This window comes from Carassius carassius, chromosome 20 (genome assembly GCF_963082965.1).
Source record: "Carassius carassius chromosome 20, fCarCar2.1, whole genome shotgun sequence".
NCBI classification, from domain to species: domain Eukaryota; kingdom Metazoa; phylum Chordata; class Actinopteri; order Cypriniformes; family Cyprinidae; genus Carassius; species Carassius carassius.
This window is the reverse complement of record NC_081774.1, coordinates 25,426,668-25,440,725: the sequence shown is the minus strand read 5'-3', so window position 1 is coordinate 25,440,725 and position 14,058 is coordinate 25,426,668. Positions and strand designations below refer to the sequence as shown.

General features: G+C 37.3%; 1 protein-coding gene across 1 annotated transcript in view; it reads right to left on the bottom strand.

Moving 5' to 3' along the window:
- The window catches only part of mpp7b (MAGUK p55 scaffold protein 7b), a 79,263-nt gene that overhangs the window by 26,221 nt on the left and 38,984 nt on the right, over nucleotides 1-14,058 (bottom strand). The window contains 2 exon segments of the mRNA XM_059501005.1: nucleotides 1,215-1,295; nucleotides 5,126-5,290. Of these exon segments, the coding sequence (XP_059356988.1) occupies nucleotides 1,215-1,295; nucleotides 5,126-5,290 (246 nt within the window).

Here is a 14,058-nt window from a genome sequence, read left to right as displayed (position 1 = left end):
GAGAGAACCGAGGTTACGTTTAGTAACCGAGAACGTTTTCTGGCATTTCAGCCAGAAAAGAAAACCCGCAGCCAGGGCTATATGATTCTAAAATGTGTCATCCAGTGAGATGTTTATATGGAGTCTAAAAGGCAGCAATTCACCAGTGAGCACTAGCTCATTATCATTTAAAGAGACATGTACCAAAACTGGTGGCTGTGAACAGAGCTGTTTTTGACAAGGTAAAAAGGGTGTTGTTTTACACAACTGGGGAATCTTTACCAAAATATATTACCGACATTTCACGAGAACACTAAACAGTGGCTAATGTCCCCAAACAGGTGATGCTTATCTGATCAAAAAGCAGACAGGTTTCCTTAGACCTTAGGTAGATCCACCCATTTTCATTTCCACAGCATGCAGGTAAAATCTTATAGATTTATGAATGAACCGCTCATTTTCATGTCTGGTCAGAGGAGAACTGGCCCCCCAACTGAGCCTGGTTTCTCCCAAGGTTTTTTTCTCCATTTTGTCACCGATGGAGTTTCAGTTCCTTGCCGCTGTCGCCTCTGGCTTGCTTAGTTGGGGACACTTCATCTACAGCGATATTGTTGACTTGATTGCAAATAAATGCACAGACACTATTTAACTGAACAGAGATGACATAACTGAATTCAATGATGAACTGCCTTTAACTATCATTTTTTCATTATTAACACTGTTTTCCTAATGAATGTTGTTCAGTTGCTTTGACGCAATGTATTTTGTTTAAAGCGCTATATAAATAAAGGTGACTTTGACTTTGACTTTAAAATCTTCCTGATCCTGATATTCCTGATCTATAATGTTTTGACATCCGCTTCAAACATTACAATGCTCATGATAAAGTTCTACTTCTAAATAACTATATTTACTAATTTCTCTTCAACAGCGATGTCACAGAGATATACAGAGCTGCTACTAAAATGGAAGTTCAAAGGCAAAATTCTAAAGATGGGTTTAGCCTGCATACTTGTTTCTCTGGCATATAAGGTCTATAGCCATTATTTTGTTTTTTATTCCCAGTCCTATTCATTTAGCTACGAATGGGACCTAGTCCCTCTCACGATGTCCCTTTTGTAATTTAGTTGGACGGTAACAGTTTTGAGGTAACAAGATGTGAACTGAACTTTAAGCAGCTCTAAATATGTGTACTATTAGGTTGATTTATTGCACAAAATGTTATATGAACTCACATGGCACAGATACACTGAAGTGTTCTGGGTCAGAGAGTAGAAGTCTTCTCTTTAACTCGGTCACACCAACCCCGCTAGGCCCTGTACAAAACACACACACACACACACACACACACACAAACACGCCAGCAGTTTATCACTCACTTTTTATCACAGTTTATCACAACACTGACAAAGCAATAAAGCAGCAGTCAACATTCACTGAATAATTCATTCAATACAAATACAAGCTTATCTAAATCACCAGTACCAATATACATTTTCATCACACTTCAGTCAGTACACTCATGATCCCTGTCCAAATATTTTCTCTTTATCTTGCATCCAATATAAAAGACTGCAGACTTGGCTGGTTAGCTGGTACATGAACAGATTCAGTTCTTGTTTTTAGGCGGACATGTACTGTATTTAAAGTCTTCATGGACTGTCTAGGCCATGAAGTGGCCCATTATTCCGGCAGGCATCTGCTGTTTCCATCACTGGGATTTAAGTATGAGGATGATGGGGTAATGCTGTATTGATTTCAGGCTGTGGCTCCCACCACTCGTACCCTTTCCAAAACACAGATCAAGTCTCTGCTCTGGCCCAAGCACCCCCAGAAGGTAAAGCCATACTACTGTAGTGAAAATGAAGAATCTGTCTGGTGCCCATTCATGAGAGACTAAAAGCCTGTGTCTGCCAGCCACAAACAGATGGTACGGTCGCTGCGGGTGCATCTCTCGAAATCAAAGTAAGTATCACTACACTGGCTGCAACTGGCCTCCTTGATGTGGAATGTGATTCTGGAGTGAAATTCCTGTCATTCTGATAATGCATGAAATGTGTTTGGTCATCTCAGTTCACGTTTGGCACAGGACTGCTTTTCACAGCAAATGAGCTTTACAGAGTGAGAGGAAAGAACAAAATCGCATTGAGGTTGAATATGAAAATATTAAATCATCTTGTTTGACCTCACATGGGCTTTCTGCCTGCCCTCGCTGTCATCATCCACCAGTGCTCATCTTGCAAACAAACCTGTGGGTTGATGGTCTTCGAAATATTTGCAAGCTGTGTCTGTGGTCAGTTGAACAAACACATTAAGGAAGATACAGTATATTTTCATTCCGGGATGCCTTTTAAGTTATAGTTCTATATGGCATACCTAGGCAAGCAGGGATCATAGAGTTAGTCAAATTAGACGTTAACATTCTACTCCCATGGCCAACAAAAACTCATGAGAATGACACACATTAGAAGGGAAGCTAGTCATTTGTACAACAACCTGCTCATTAGAGAAGAGCAGACTGCTTTGGTGGGCTTAAACTTCTCTGGACATTTTGTTTGTCTCGTATGCAAAATAACAAATGGCATGTTAGTGTGTTAAAGAAAAAGAACAGGAAAAAAAAACATTGCTATGTGTACTGCGTTAAGCTAACTGAGGCTTGTTATAGCACTGGCATATCATTGCTCTTTGTAATTGTTAATGTAATGTAAATGTAAACTAATTATGAAAAGTCTGTTTTACAGCACCTAAATTCAGACATTGTGGACAAAATAGGTGGAAAAAAACAGCACAGTCTAGTGCAACATTTTTGTTCATTTTTCTCATATATCAATGGTAGACAACCCCGTTTCTGACCTTGCTGAGATGATTAAACGTTTTTGAAATAAATCCACCTAGTCCTTGAACCTGTCTGCTCTTTGGCCAGACTTGTCAAGGCTCACTTGAAGTCCTTCAGTACTGGGAGAGACTTCACCGTGCTCCTGTACATTTTTTGTTGTTTGTTTAGGAAAGAAGTTTTGCATTCATCTATACCTTGCCAACAGCTGTTCTCACCCCTGATATACCTAAGAATTAATGCTCTAAATTTACCACAGGGACATATTTTTATTCAGCAGTGGATAAAAAAAAGTAAAAAAGTTTAAATGATCTCACATGCCTCATCAGATTTCTAAGTAGAATATCATGCATTCGTAATTACGCAAACACTAATGCAATGATGACGTTTTAGGCAGACAGTAACTACTTTTATAACAATAGAAATTCTATCCGCCAAGATGCCATTCATTTTTGGATATTTATAGCTATATCCTCAGCAGCAACACAAAAGCTGAACTTCCATTTCATTAAAGCTCTGAACAGATAGCTCTGGATTTCATGCTTAATGGAATGTCAACTTTTGATTATGGTCATTTTCTAAACTCTTGCTACTGATGGACTGTGGCAACAGAGAATGTAAATGACATAAAACATAGAAAGCGGCTCCAGCTGTACGGAGGGCTGCCTGGCATATTCAAGCACTACTTTCATGTTTAGATAATAAGCAAATATTCTCTTGGCTCTTTTGGAGTCTGACTTTAGAAATGACGTTGAGGTGGACATTTTGCAGATCCAGGTATACGTCCAGGCAGTACACAAAAAGATAATATATATAGACTTTTCCATGCTCTTTTCCATGCAGTTACAATGAACAGCAACTAGAGCTTCCAAGCTTCAAAAAAGATACAAAAGAACCCCCCAAAAAAGTATTCACTGTCAGTGAACATGTGACTTTTGTGCTTTATTCAAAGACAGGGCCCAGTGGTTAAAAGGTTCATATGATGCCATTTAAATTTCCTTTCTCTTTGGAGTGTTGCAAACTCTTGGTGCATAAAGAAGATCTGTAAAGCTGCAAAGACTAAAGTCTCAAATCCAAAGAGACATTCTTTATAAAACCCCAACACACTGGATAGCTGGCCAATCAGAGCACACCTCGCTTTTCAGACCTATGAACTTTCATAAGGCTGGGCATATATAGAGGAGCAACAATAATGTACAGTATGTGGAAAATAATGTGTTTTTTAACCTTAAACTGCATAAACACATTTCATTACACAAAATAGTGTTCTTTTTAGCAACATCATATGACCCCTTTAACAGCTCACCGGTAGGGAGTCTTACCAGTGATGAACAATGCAGAATTTGGTCTGTAAAAGACCCAGAATATAACACATGCATTCTGACTTTCTCCTTCACAATTCAAATTTTTTATTTTGCAATTAAGAATTGCATGATATAAGATCACAATCAGTAATTACAAAGTCAGAATTGGCAGAAATACAATTATTCGACACAATTCTGACAAATAAGGTCTATATATGTGACTCTATATCTTGCAATTTTGTCTTTATAACATGCAATTGCGTGTTCTAGAAGTTTGAGATATGAGCTTGCAGTTGTAAACAAAGAAGGCATTTTCCCTCCTCTCAGAATCAGACTTTATAACTCACAATTGTGAGTTTATATCTCAAAATTTTGAGAAAAGGGAGAATTGCGAGAGAAAAAAAGGCAGACTTGTGAGATATAAACTTACAATTCTGAGTTTAATTCTGAATTGAGAGTTTATATCCTGAAATTCTGACTGTATAACAATTGCGAGTTTGTTTTTTGCAGTTCTGACTTCTGATTTCTCACAATTCTGAGAAAGTCTGAATTAAAAGTTGCAAATATATATTAATTAAATAATTAATTAATTAATTTATTTATTTATTTTTTTTGGTGGAAAAAATCTTCCATAGCTTCTACTGTGGTCTTTTTTTAGCCCTAAAAGTTGACATATGGTGTCAAACTTTACTAATCGCGATTTATTGCATCCAAAATAAGTTAACAAATAGTTTACACAATATATATATATATAATTGTATAATATATAATTATATAATATATAATTATATAATTGTATGTATATACACATACAATTATTTTGAAATATATAATATAAGTGTGTGCATTTATGTGGAATAAATAAACAGTACGCAAAAAAATTACAAGTATGTAAATGAAAGCTTTTATTTTGGATGTGATTAATCACGATTTATCGTTTCACAGTACTAGTAATGACAGAATTCAAGTTCTTAGATTAGTTATTTTTTTAAGCAAGAATCATTCTCACCAGTTAGGAGCACAAGGCGGTAAGGCTCACCAGGCTTTCTCTTGTAAGACAGGACCTCCTGATATATTGGTAAATGGATACCGGCATTTCCTTTGCCCATCTTCTGTCTCACATGTTGACTTGTGCTGTTCTTCCGGCTCAACCGGAAACTTTTCCTCAAACCAGCTGCAGGAAAGGAGAAAACTAAATTAATTAACTTAACATCACATGTAGTTAGTTTTAGAAGAATACTTGAACTCTTTTTTTTAATCATTTTGTATTGATTTAAATTTACATAGGTATGTCATAATAAGTCAAGCTTGATTTGGTTCTTTTTTCCCCGTACATTGAGTAATGTGTTTAGAAATAACACCATAATTTGCTCAGAGTTCCTACCAAGTAAAGATGCCAAAAATATCTGGGCAGTTATACTTACATCTGTTTCTTATTAGACAAGTGTGTTTGTCTGGATCATTAGTGTATGTTTTAGATAGCTGTCAATGTCTAGTCTTGCTTTGGAATTGGTTCTTGGAACCTGAAATCAGACATGAGGACCAAAGAAGGGTCAACAAAACTGAGAAATCAGTAGACTTGAAGACCCAAGAGTTTGTCAAAACTATAGTCCTGGCGAGACCTGCAGTTTGGTAAATCTGCAATGCAAGCATCGGTGAGCTTAACAGTGACCAAAGAGAATCAGTAATGTGGCCATCAGAAGAAAACTTTAACCACAAAGAAACCACCATCAAGTAACTGAATAGCAGTATGCACCATCGTGCAAGACTATCCATGTGAATTTGATGGAAGTTTAAGCAGAACATTACAGTGGTTCCCAGTCCTGTTCCTGGAAGACTTGCAACTGTACACATTTGGATGTCTTGCTTATCTGAAACAAGTTTTGGAGTTTCTACAAACAAGATGCTAAATTATATCAGGTGAGTGTGTTTGATAGGGAGACATCCAAAACGTGTAAGGTTGGAACACTGCTTTGGGATATCAAGCAGAACTGATTATTGCAGACCATGATTAAGTGCAGGACAGGATGGACACAATAATTTGCACAAACCTTATGCCTGTTTCACATATAACCCGTCTGCAGTGCGTCTGCAGTCCGTGTGTGTTACATATGTGGTCCTGAAGCAGCACAGACTCATTGTGCTTTCACACAGGACGCGTTTGCAGTTCACTACTGATCCGCAGTTGTTTAAGCCACAAAACACAACATTTGTCCATTATTTTGATATCAAATCATGTAAAAAAACGAATAAATCAAAAAGCTTTTTCAGCATTGTGATACTCTTTCATTACAGTACAGTAACAATCTTTCATAGACATATTTAAATTCAAATATAAACAACGTATTACTCATGCATTTGACTGCTAGGTTTTTATAATAAGTTGAAACAAGCTGCAACACATTTAAACACAACATTAGCCTACTTTTCTTGCTAGGATATCACAAACATTTAAAATTAAAACTCACCACTGACAGAAACAGTCGACTCTCGTGCCTTTTGCATTTAAATCTTTATTACACGCAATCCAACTGTTTTTCTGCCTCTATGAAAGTGCATATATAATGTTGCCTTGTTTCTCTAAAGTTGCTCTTTTTCTTTTTTTAAATCTAGCCAAAACCCATGTGTTGCGTATGAAACACAATAGGCTTTAATTAGTATACATTTATTGTGAAATGACTGCATTTCCGTGTCAATCCATGTTCATTTTTACTGCGAACAATGCGCTGTCACTTTAATTCAGCACATACAGCACAGCAAAAATAGACTCGGTACGTAAACGATCGCTGCACTGCTGCAGACGCACTGCTCCTGGAACACACTGACGGACCACAACCGCGTGCAGAGTGAACGCTGGAATCCGTTAACATGGGTGCGTAAAAAAATATGCAACGCATACGCACTGCAGACAGAGTATGTGTGAAACGGGCGTTACTTGTAGAGTATAACTTGCAATAACTTTTGGTTCACAGGAGCCAAAAAGTAGAGGTAAAGTATTCCTAATCTTCATTCTCAAAGTTGAAAAAAAAAAAAAAGAACAGCATATGTGTTGATGCATGTCATCAGGTTTGAGCTGGTTTAAGATGGTCCTTAGTTGGTCATGAGCTGGTGACTAGGGCGGCATTTCTCAAAAGCATCGTAAGCCTAAGATGATTGTAGAACCATTGACACCATTGGAGCTACGATCAACTTGAGTTTACGATGCTTTTGGGAAACGTAGCCCACATAAGGACCAACTAGGACCAGCTTAAACTAGCTAACATGCTTCAAAACATATCTTACTAGCATACGTTGTTTTGTTTTCAAAAGAGAATGCTTTCTTTGTGAACTGCTGATAGGTTATTATGACCAACAGAGTGATTGGAGCATTGCATTTTTCAAAAAACAAATAAAGGTTTGAAAACTCTTGGAAAACTCTGTACTGATGAGAATTTGTCTTGCTTAGGTTTATTTCCATGCAATCAAGATATAAGAAAAACCTAAAAAAAAAAAAGAAGAAGAAAAAAAAAAAAAGACGTGGAAATGTAGAGCACATTTTTTCAAACTTGGACAAAGTTACCTTCCTCTAATAGCTTTGTGCACAAAGTATTTTGAAAAGATAAGCATGCCATTAGTGTACCCTGTGAAGCATTATACATAAAATACATAATTGATGAAATTCTGGAAACCTGTAATGACCTGAAAGATTTGGAGACTGACCAAATTGAGCCACATTACCTGCCCTGTGGGCATTATGAAAATGCTCTTCTACTCTTTCCCCTTCTGGGTAAGGAGCAGGGTGTAGACCCTGCATAGACTGCATAGAACTTTCTGAAGATGGTGGTACTTTTTGGCAACTCAAAAGCAATGGACATCAACTTCAACATCAACATCAACAAGACAATATTAATTGCTTGATTATTTTTAAACCAACATTAGTTAAGGCTTGGGATATTCTTCATCCCAAAAAGAAATGCATGCATGCGATATAGATGTGGAGGGGTGGATAAAATCAAAACCACCATCCAGGTCCTCTACTCTCAGTGTGCCTCTCTTGTTCAGAACAGGCTCATAAGTAGCCTGTTCTTGATCAATTGCATGGCCAAAAGATCAATGAGGGGAAGGAATAATGCTATACTGCATATTTAATATGACAACATGAACCTCCAAAGTCTGAGGAGACATATGAAGTCCAATAAAGTCCATTCATTCATCATAAAAAGTATTCCACATGGCTCTGGGGGGCAGAGTGTTGGTGGGTTAATAAATGCCATTTGAAGTGAATCAATGCATTTATATAAGAAAAATATACATATTTAAAACTTTATAAACTGTAATCTCTAGCTACCACTAGCTGTTTGTTGTACATGCGGTCATGAGAAAGTGGTATCCAGCGGATATGACGTAAGATGTCAGCTAGAGTTTATAAAGTTTTAAATATGGATTTTATTTTTAAACTAAAGCATTGATTCACTTTCAGAACCCCCCCCCCCCCCCCCCCCCCCAAAAAAAAAGCCATGTGGAGCACTTTTTATGATGGATGGATGAATTTTATTGGACTTCCTACAGTAGGATGGCTTGAGGGTGAGTAAATCATGGGGTCATTTTCAGTTTTCAGTGAACTATGCCTTTAATATCAGAGGAAACATGTTTCTTCTCTATCACTACAATAGTATAATAAAGATCCCAGCTACCACTATATAAACATAACTTTTAGCAGGCATACAGCATATGGAATCCCAAAGGGCCGTATCTAAACTATCCAACTCAGCAGCACAAGCTAAACATACAGGCATCAGAAATGTTATTTCCAACATATAAATCAAATATAGTATCGTGCAATAAACAAAAGTTCGGAGTTTGAACGATTTTTGTGGAAAAGATAAATACATCAAACTCGGTTTTCAAGTAATGTTCAACACAGTTTGACACAATTTATAAACAGATTTGTAAAAATGTTGGGTAATCACTGTCAAAAACTTCTGTTGCCATGCCGAGAAACAAAAACTGGAGGTCATATTATAATTGTCCAATTCATTTGGTAGCTACCAATGATAACAGTATCATAAACACATTACAGGGCACTGAGTAGCTGTTGATGTTCATCTACACCTCTGGGAATTATGTAGTGGAGGGTCTGAACACAGGAACATAACGGTCTTGGTGAACAGATGTAAGGCATATCTCACACTGTCTGCTGCAGTATCCTCTGTACAAATACTTGTTTGAGTGGTCCCACCAATATTAATCTGGCTGAATCCTTTAAATGCTTCCAGATGTTTAGTGTCCCACATAGACAGCAAAAGCGGGGCCTGAAGGCCTAACAGCTTCTGGATAAATAAATCAAAAAGAAGCTAGGATGATTTGACAGAGATAATCAAACCAAGGCCTGAAGATTAATTTTATGTGGCCCACTTAACTCCCACTAGATAGGGATCTCTAGACATAGTTTTTCTTAGATTTTTTTATTTTTTATTTATGCAGTTCAGGATATCTAAGTAGACTTAAGTAAATAATAAAAAAAGACACTAAACATACAATAGTAAAAAATTCTACACTACACTGTAAAACTGTTTTATTATGTAACCCAAAACTTGCTTCATGTGGCAACTAAGAAAATAAATAACCCTGTACAAATCAAGAATTCAAAAAATACTTAAGATCTGAATGACTAAATCAACCTTATTACACTGATGGAATACAGGAATACAAATGAAAGCATTTTCCCTCAGTTTTCTGTTACTGAAAACTACATTAAGGGGGGAAAATACAGGAGAGGAAAAAAATATCAGTTTATTAAAATAAGCTAATATGTGGTTATAGGAAAGATGTTTTTATGAACATAACAATACTGCTATAGATATACCAAAGAGAATATTTTAGTCTGTGACACTATAATTCCATCAGCCTTCCTGCTCATCTCTGTTCACAGATGACCTTGGTTACAACTAATGAACATTACTGCTTGTTTCCATCCTGTTCAAGGAAAGCTGAGCGGCTGGCAGTAAATGACCTGGATCAGTCCCGATCCTTAATGCAGCTGATGACTGGTGATGGTGGTGCTGACAGAGATGGACTTTATCTAGAGATTAGAAACTTGGAACCTGCAGCATTTTTCGTGTCGGAAAACTGACAGAAACATAGCCTCATGACCAGTTTCAGAAAATAACACCGTGCAGGAGTCACCACTCCAGAAGGTTAATGGTCCTTAATTCACGGGCTACACCAAAGCAGGGCTTTCAGCACATGCATGCGGTCTGGCGGAAGCCATGTTGTGGGCACGGCGAGGCTCTTACTTACTGCAAATGATATGGGCATCTCCTAGCTCTGACATCTGTGAAATTACACTCAGTGGGTAGAACAGCCTCTGTCTTATTATAAGATACAGAGACGTTTGAGTTTTTGGAAGCAGTTTTGTTAGGATTGACTTGGGATCATGGTAATCCTGGTGGTCATGTTGTTTTCCAGAGTCTGTAACATGGAAGATCACTGTACAGAGACCAATGGATACAAAAACAAGATACCCTCAGCAATAATAAAATCAGCTCAGATAGTTAAGCGTACCATCAAATTAAAATGTTTTGGGCCTTTTAGTCCATGTGTATTAACTTTGAAGTCATATTGTATTTTACTGCAAACTTGTGTCTGAGACAGAAAGATGCACTTACAGACAGACTATTATATTTCTATCATGACAACCCTCAGAAGATTTTAGCATGGTAATGGATATGACAATGTTACTGTATTTGGTCTTGGTAGAATAGATCTGCTACACTGCTGCTGCTGTTGGTTATTGCTGTTGCTGCTTCAAGCAAGTACAGAAACAGCAAGCGCATAGGTAGCATATGCAGCATGAACCAGTCAGCTTGTGTAAAGTCATTAAATGAATATCATCAGTTACGTTAATGTATTTTGTGTAGAGTTTCATGAAAGAACTAGGCATTTTCCGGAAACTAAGTTGACCATGTCTGTAAGTCGCACTGGTCAAAACAGCATTGTGGAGAGAAAAAAAGAAGACTCAAACACTGATAAATAGAATTTGTGTTTGAGTCACATTTTATTATTACATTCATAAATAATGTAAACTACCGGTAGCCTAGATAAAACACAACGTTAACCACCATTTTAACTAAACACTATAAAATAACTGTGTGTGGATAATACGATATATAAATAATGTACCTGTCTCATTTAGCACAAACATACTTTAAGTTAATTGCATTACATGAGTTTAAAGCCCTATTCGATTAGTATTATCTAGGGACCCAAACACACACACACACACACACACACTGAATCTGAATCTGAATTTCGTGTGGTGCATTCGCACGTGATAAACAAAGACTATGACTTTACTCAAATTTACTGACTTATCTCCCGGATACCCAGATGTTAAGATTTTGAGAGTCCGGTTCTATGGTCCAGATGGATTTTTTTCTAAAAAGGAAAGAAATTAATATAGTTTCTTGCGCGGTGTCATTTACATTTCACCAGGTTAAAACAAAATCTCAAGATTTATGCTTGATTTATTTGTAACATTTGATGTACATTAACCTCAAAACTTTTTCAGCTTTCTCTTTCTGCAAATTGTATGGTGTAACGATATGATGACAGCACCCAAAATACTACCAAACAGTCCAACGCAGCTCCATACTTTGCCAAAGATCGATAAAATGTGCACCGGAAACAAATACCTCGAAAAATTATATAGGATTATATATTATTTATATATCCTCACGCTTAGACTACTGTAATTCTCTGTACACAGGTCTAACCCAACATAATTTAAATAGACTTCAGTTAGTCCAGAATGCTGCTGCAAGACTCCTCACAGGCACCAAAAATTGTGATAACCCCACACATAACCCCAGTTTTAGCTGAGCTCCACTGGTTACCAGTGAAATTCAGAATTGATTTTAAAATTTTACTTTTCATTTTTAAAGCTCTACAAGGTCAAGCCCCTTTGTATATTTCTGAGTTTTTGTCTACTTACTCTGCCGCCAGACCACTCAGGTCTACAACCCAACAGCTACTTGCTATCCCCAATTAAGACACGTCTTAAAACCATAGGGGACAGAGCTTTTTCTGTAATAGCTCCTAAACTCTGGAACTCCCTCCCACTTCATATTAAGTCCTGTAATACAATTGCCAGTTTTAAGACAAATCTGAAAAACACTTTTACTCTCTTGCTTTTAATTCTCTTAAAAAAAAATTATTTCTTCTTTGTTGTTTTTGATATGTTATATTCTATAGCCTTATAATTTATGTTCATGTTTTTTCAATTATTTTAGTGTATTCAAGGAGTCTTGTACTCATTTTTATGTATTTTCAAAGCATATTGTTTCTGGCTTCCCTGTTTTAACTTGTAAAGCACTTTGGGTCAACTGCTGTTCGGTTAAATGTGCTATACAAATAAAATGACTTGACTTGACTTGACCTACCCAATCCAGGCCAAATCACGGAGATGCCGATTCGCACAGGGGTAAGATCACAGACAACCTACGCAAATATTACAAATGATTGGAGGCTACTAATCCTGTACGAACAGTGCTTAAGATCATTTAAAAAAATAACTTTTTAGCATACAGTATGTACAGTATACATTGAAAATGTCTACTTAAACTGGACAAAAATATTGATGACTCATATATTGATGACTTATATTGTAAAATACTTTCTTTCTTTCTTTAAATTGTTTTTTTTTTATTAAATGCCATAACTTGATTTTCCACAAAAAATGTCAGATTCTATCTGTTGACTTATGCTGGACATCTCTAATCATTTAGCCTGCTTAAACCCTGACCTTCCATAATCTACTACTAATCCCCGCCCTTTTTTTTTTCATAATCTGTTATACTCAGATGTGCATCACAATACAGAAGAGACAGATCTTTAATGGGTGCACTTTCCTTTTTAGAAAGAGTGAGAGGTACTCCAAAACATTCTCTATACCCCCAGACTGCTGCCCTCGCGTTCGGTGATGCATGTAGCCAACCCTGATGAGCCATTAAATCATCGATAGCGATTTAATGTACGAGCAGTGAGCCAATGCAGACACCATATATCCCAAGCGATGGAATCTGGACAGACAATCCACTAATATGACAGGGATTGCTTTGTTATGCCTCTTCAGAAACCACATGGCACACAACCTCATCAAGTGCACAGTCCACATTATCTGCCACAAACGGTACATAAAATGTATGACATATATCCTATGCGGTTGGTTACACCAGACTGCATGCTAAAACCATTATCTGTTTGACGTAGACTTTCGGTTGCCATATTACCGAAGTCTGCTAATGCACATGAGCTGCGGCTACCTGACACCGAAAACATTCAAAAGATCTGGAGAAGTAAGCAAGCTTTCTGGAGTTTCAAGCATGCCTCAACTATTGGCTCTTTGTAGCATGTGGGACTGCATACTGATTAAATAATCTGGTTTGTAAATAGAGCCTGTTTTTAATGTGTCTCTCTTTTTCCATGTCTGGATCTTACCGGGATTTGCTGATACCTTTTCCAGGTTTCCCCAGTTTAATATCCCACCACACCTCTCCCTCGTGACCCTTTTCATATCCCACAATACCCTGGGCCTTGTATCTCCACGTGGTTACTCTGAACAGCACCTCTATATTTTAGCAAGGGCTTTGCTGAATAGATTTACAGAAGAATGTTGACAATTGCTCAAAAAGCATCCAGTGCTACCAGAGCTCTCCATCTGTGGCAGAGGCATCCAATTTTCCATTACATACTTGCTGTGCTGCTGCTGTGATAAATATGAAATTTTGGAGCTGGCAAAATAAGCCCAGTATGGCTTGGTCCCATTGTAATGTCTTAAGCATGTTTTCTTATGGGACCGCAGCTGCCCTGATGCTAGTTTGTCCATTGTGTGTCCTGGAGATTAGCAGTGGACATGCTGGCTTTTGAAGTGGGGTCAAGGTTGCCAAAGAACTGAAAATGAGG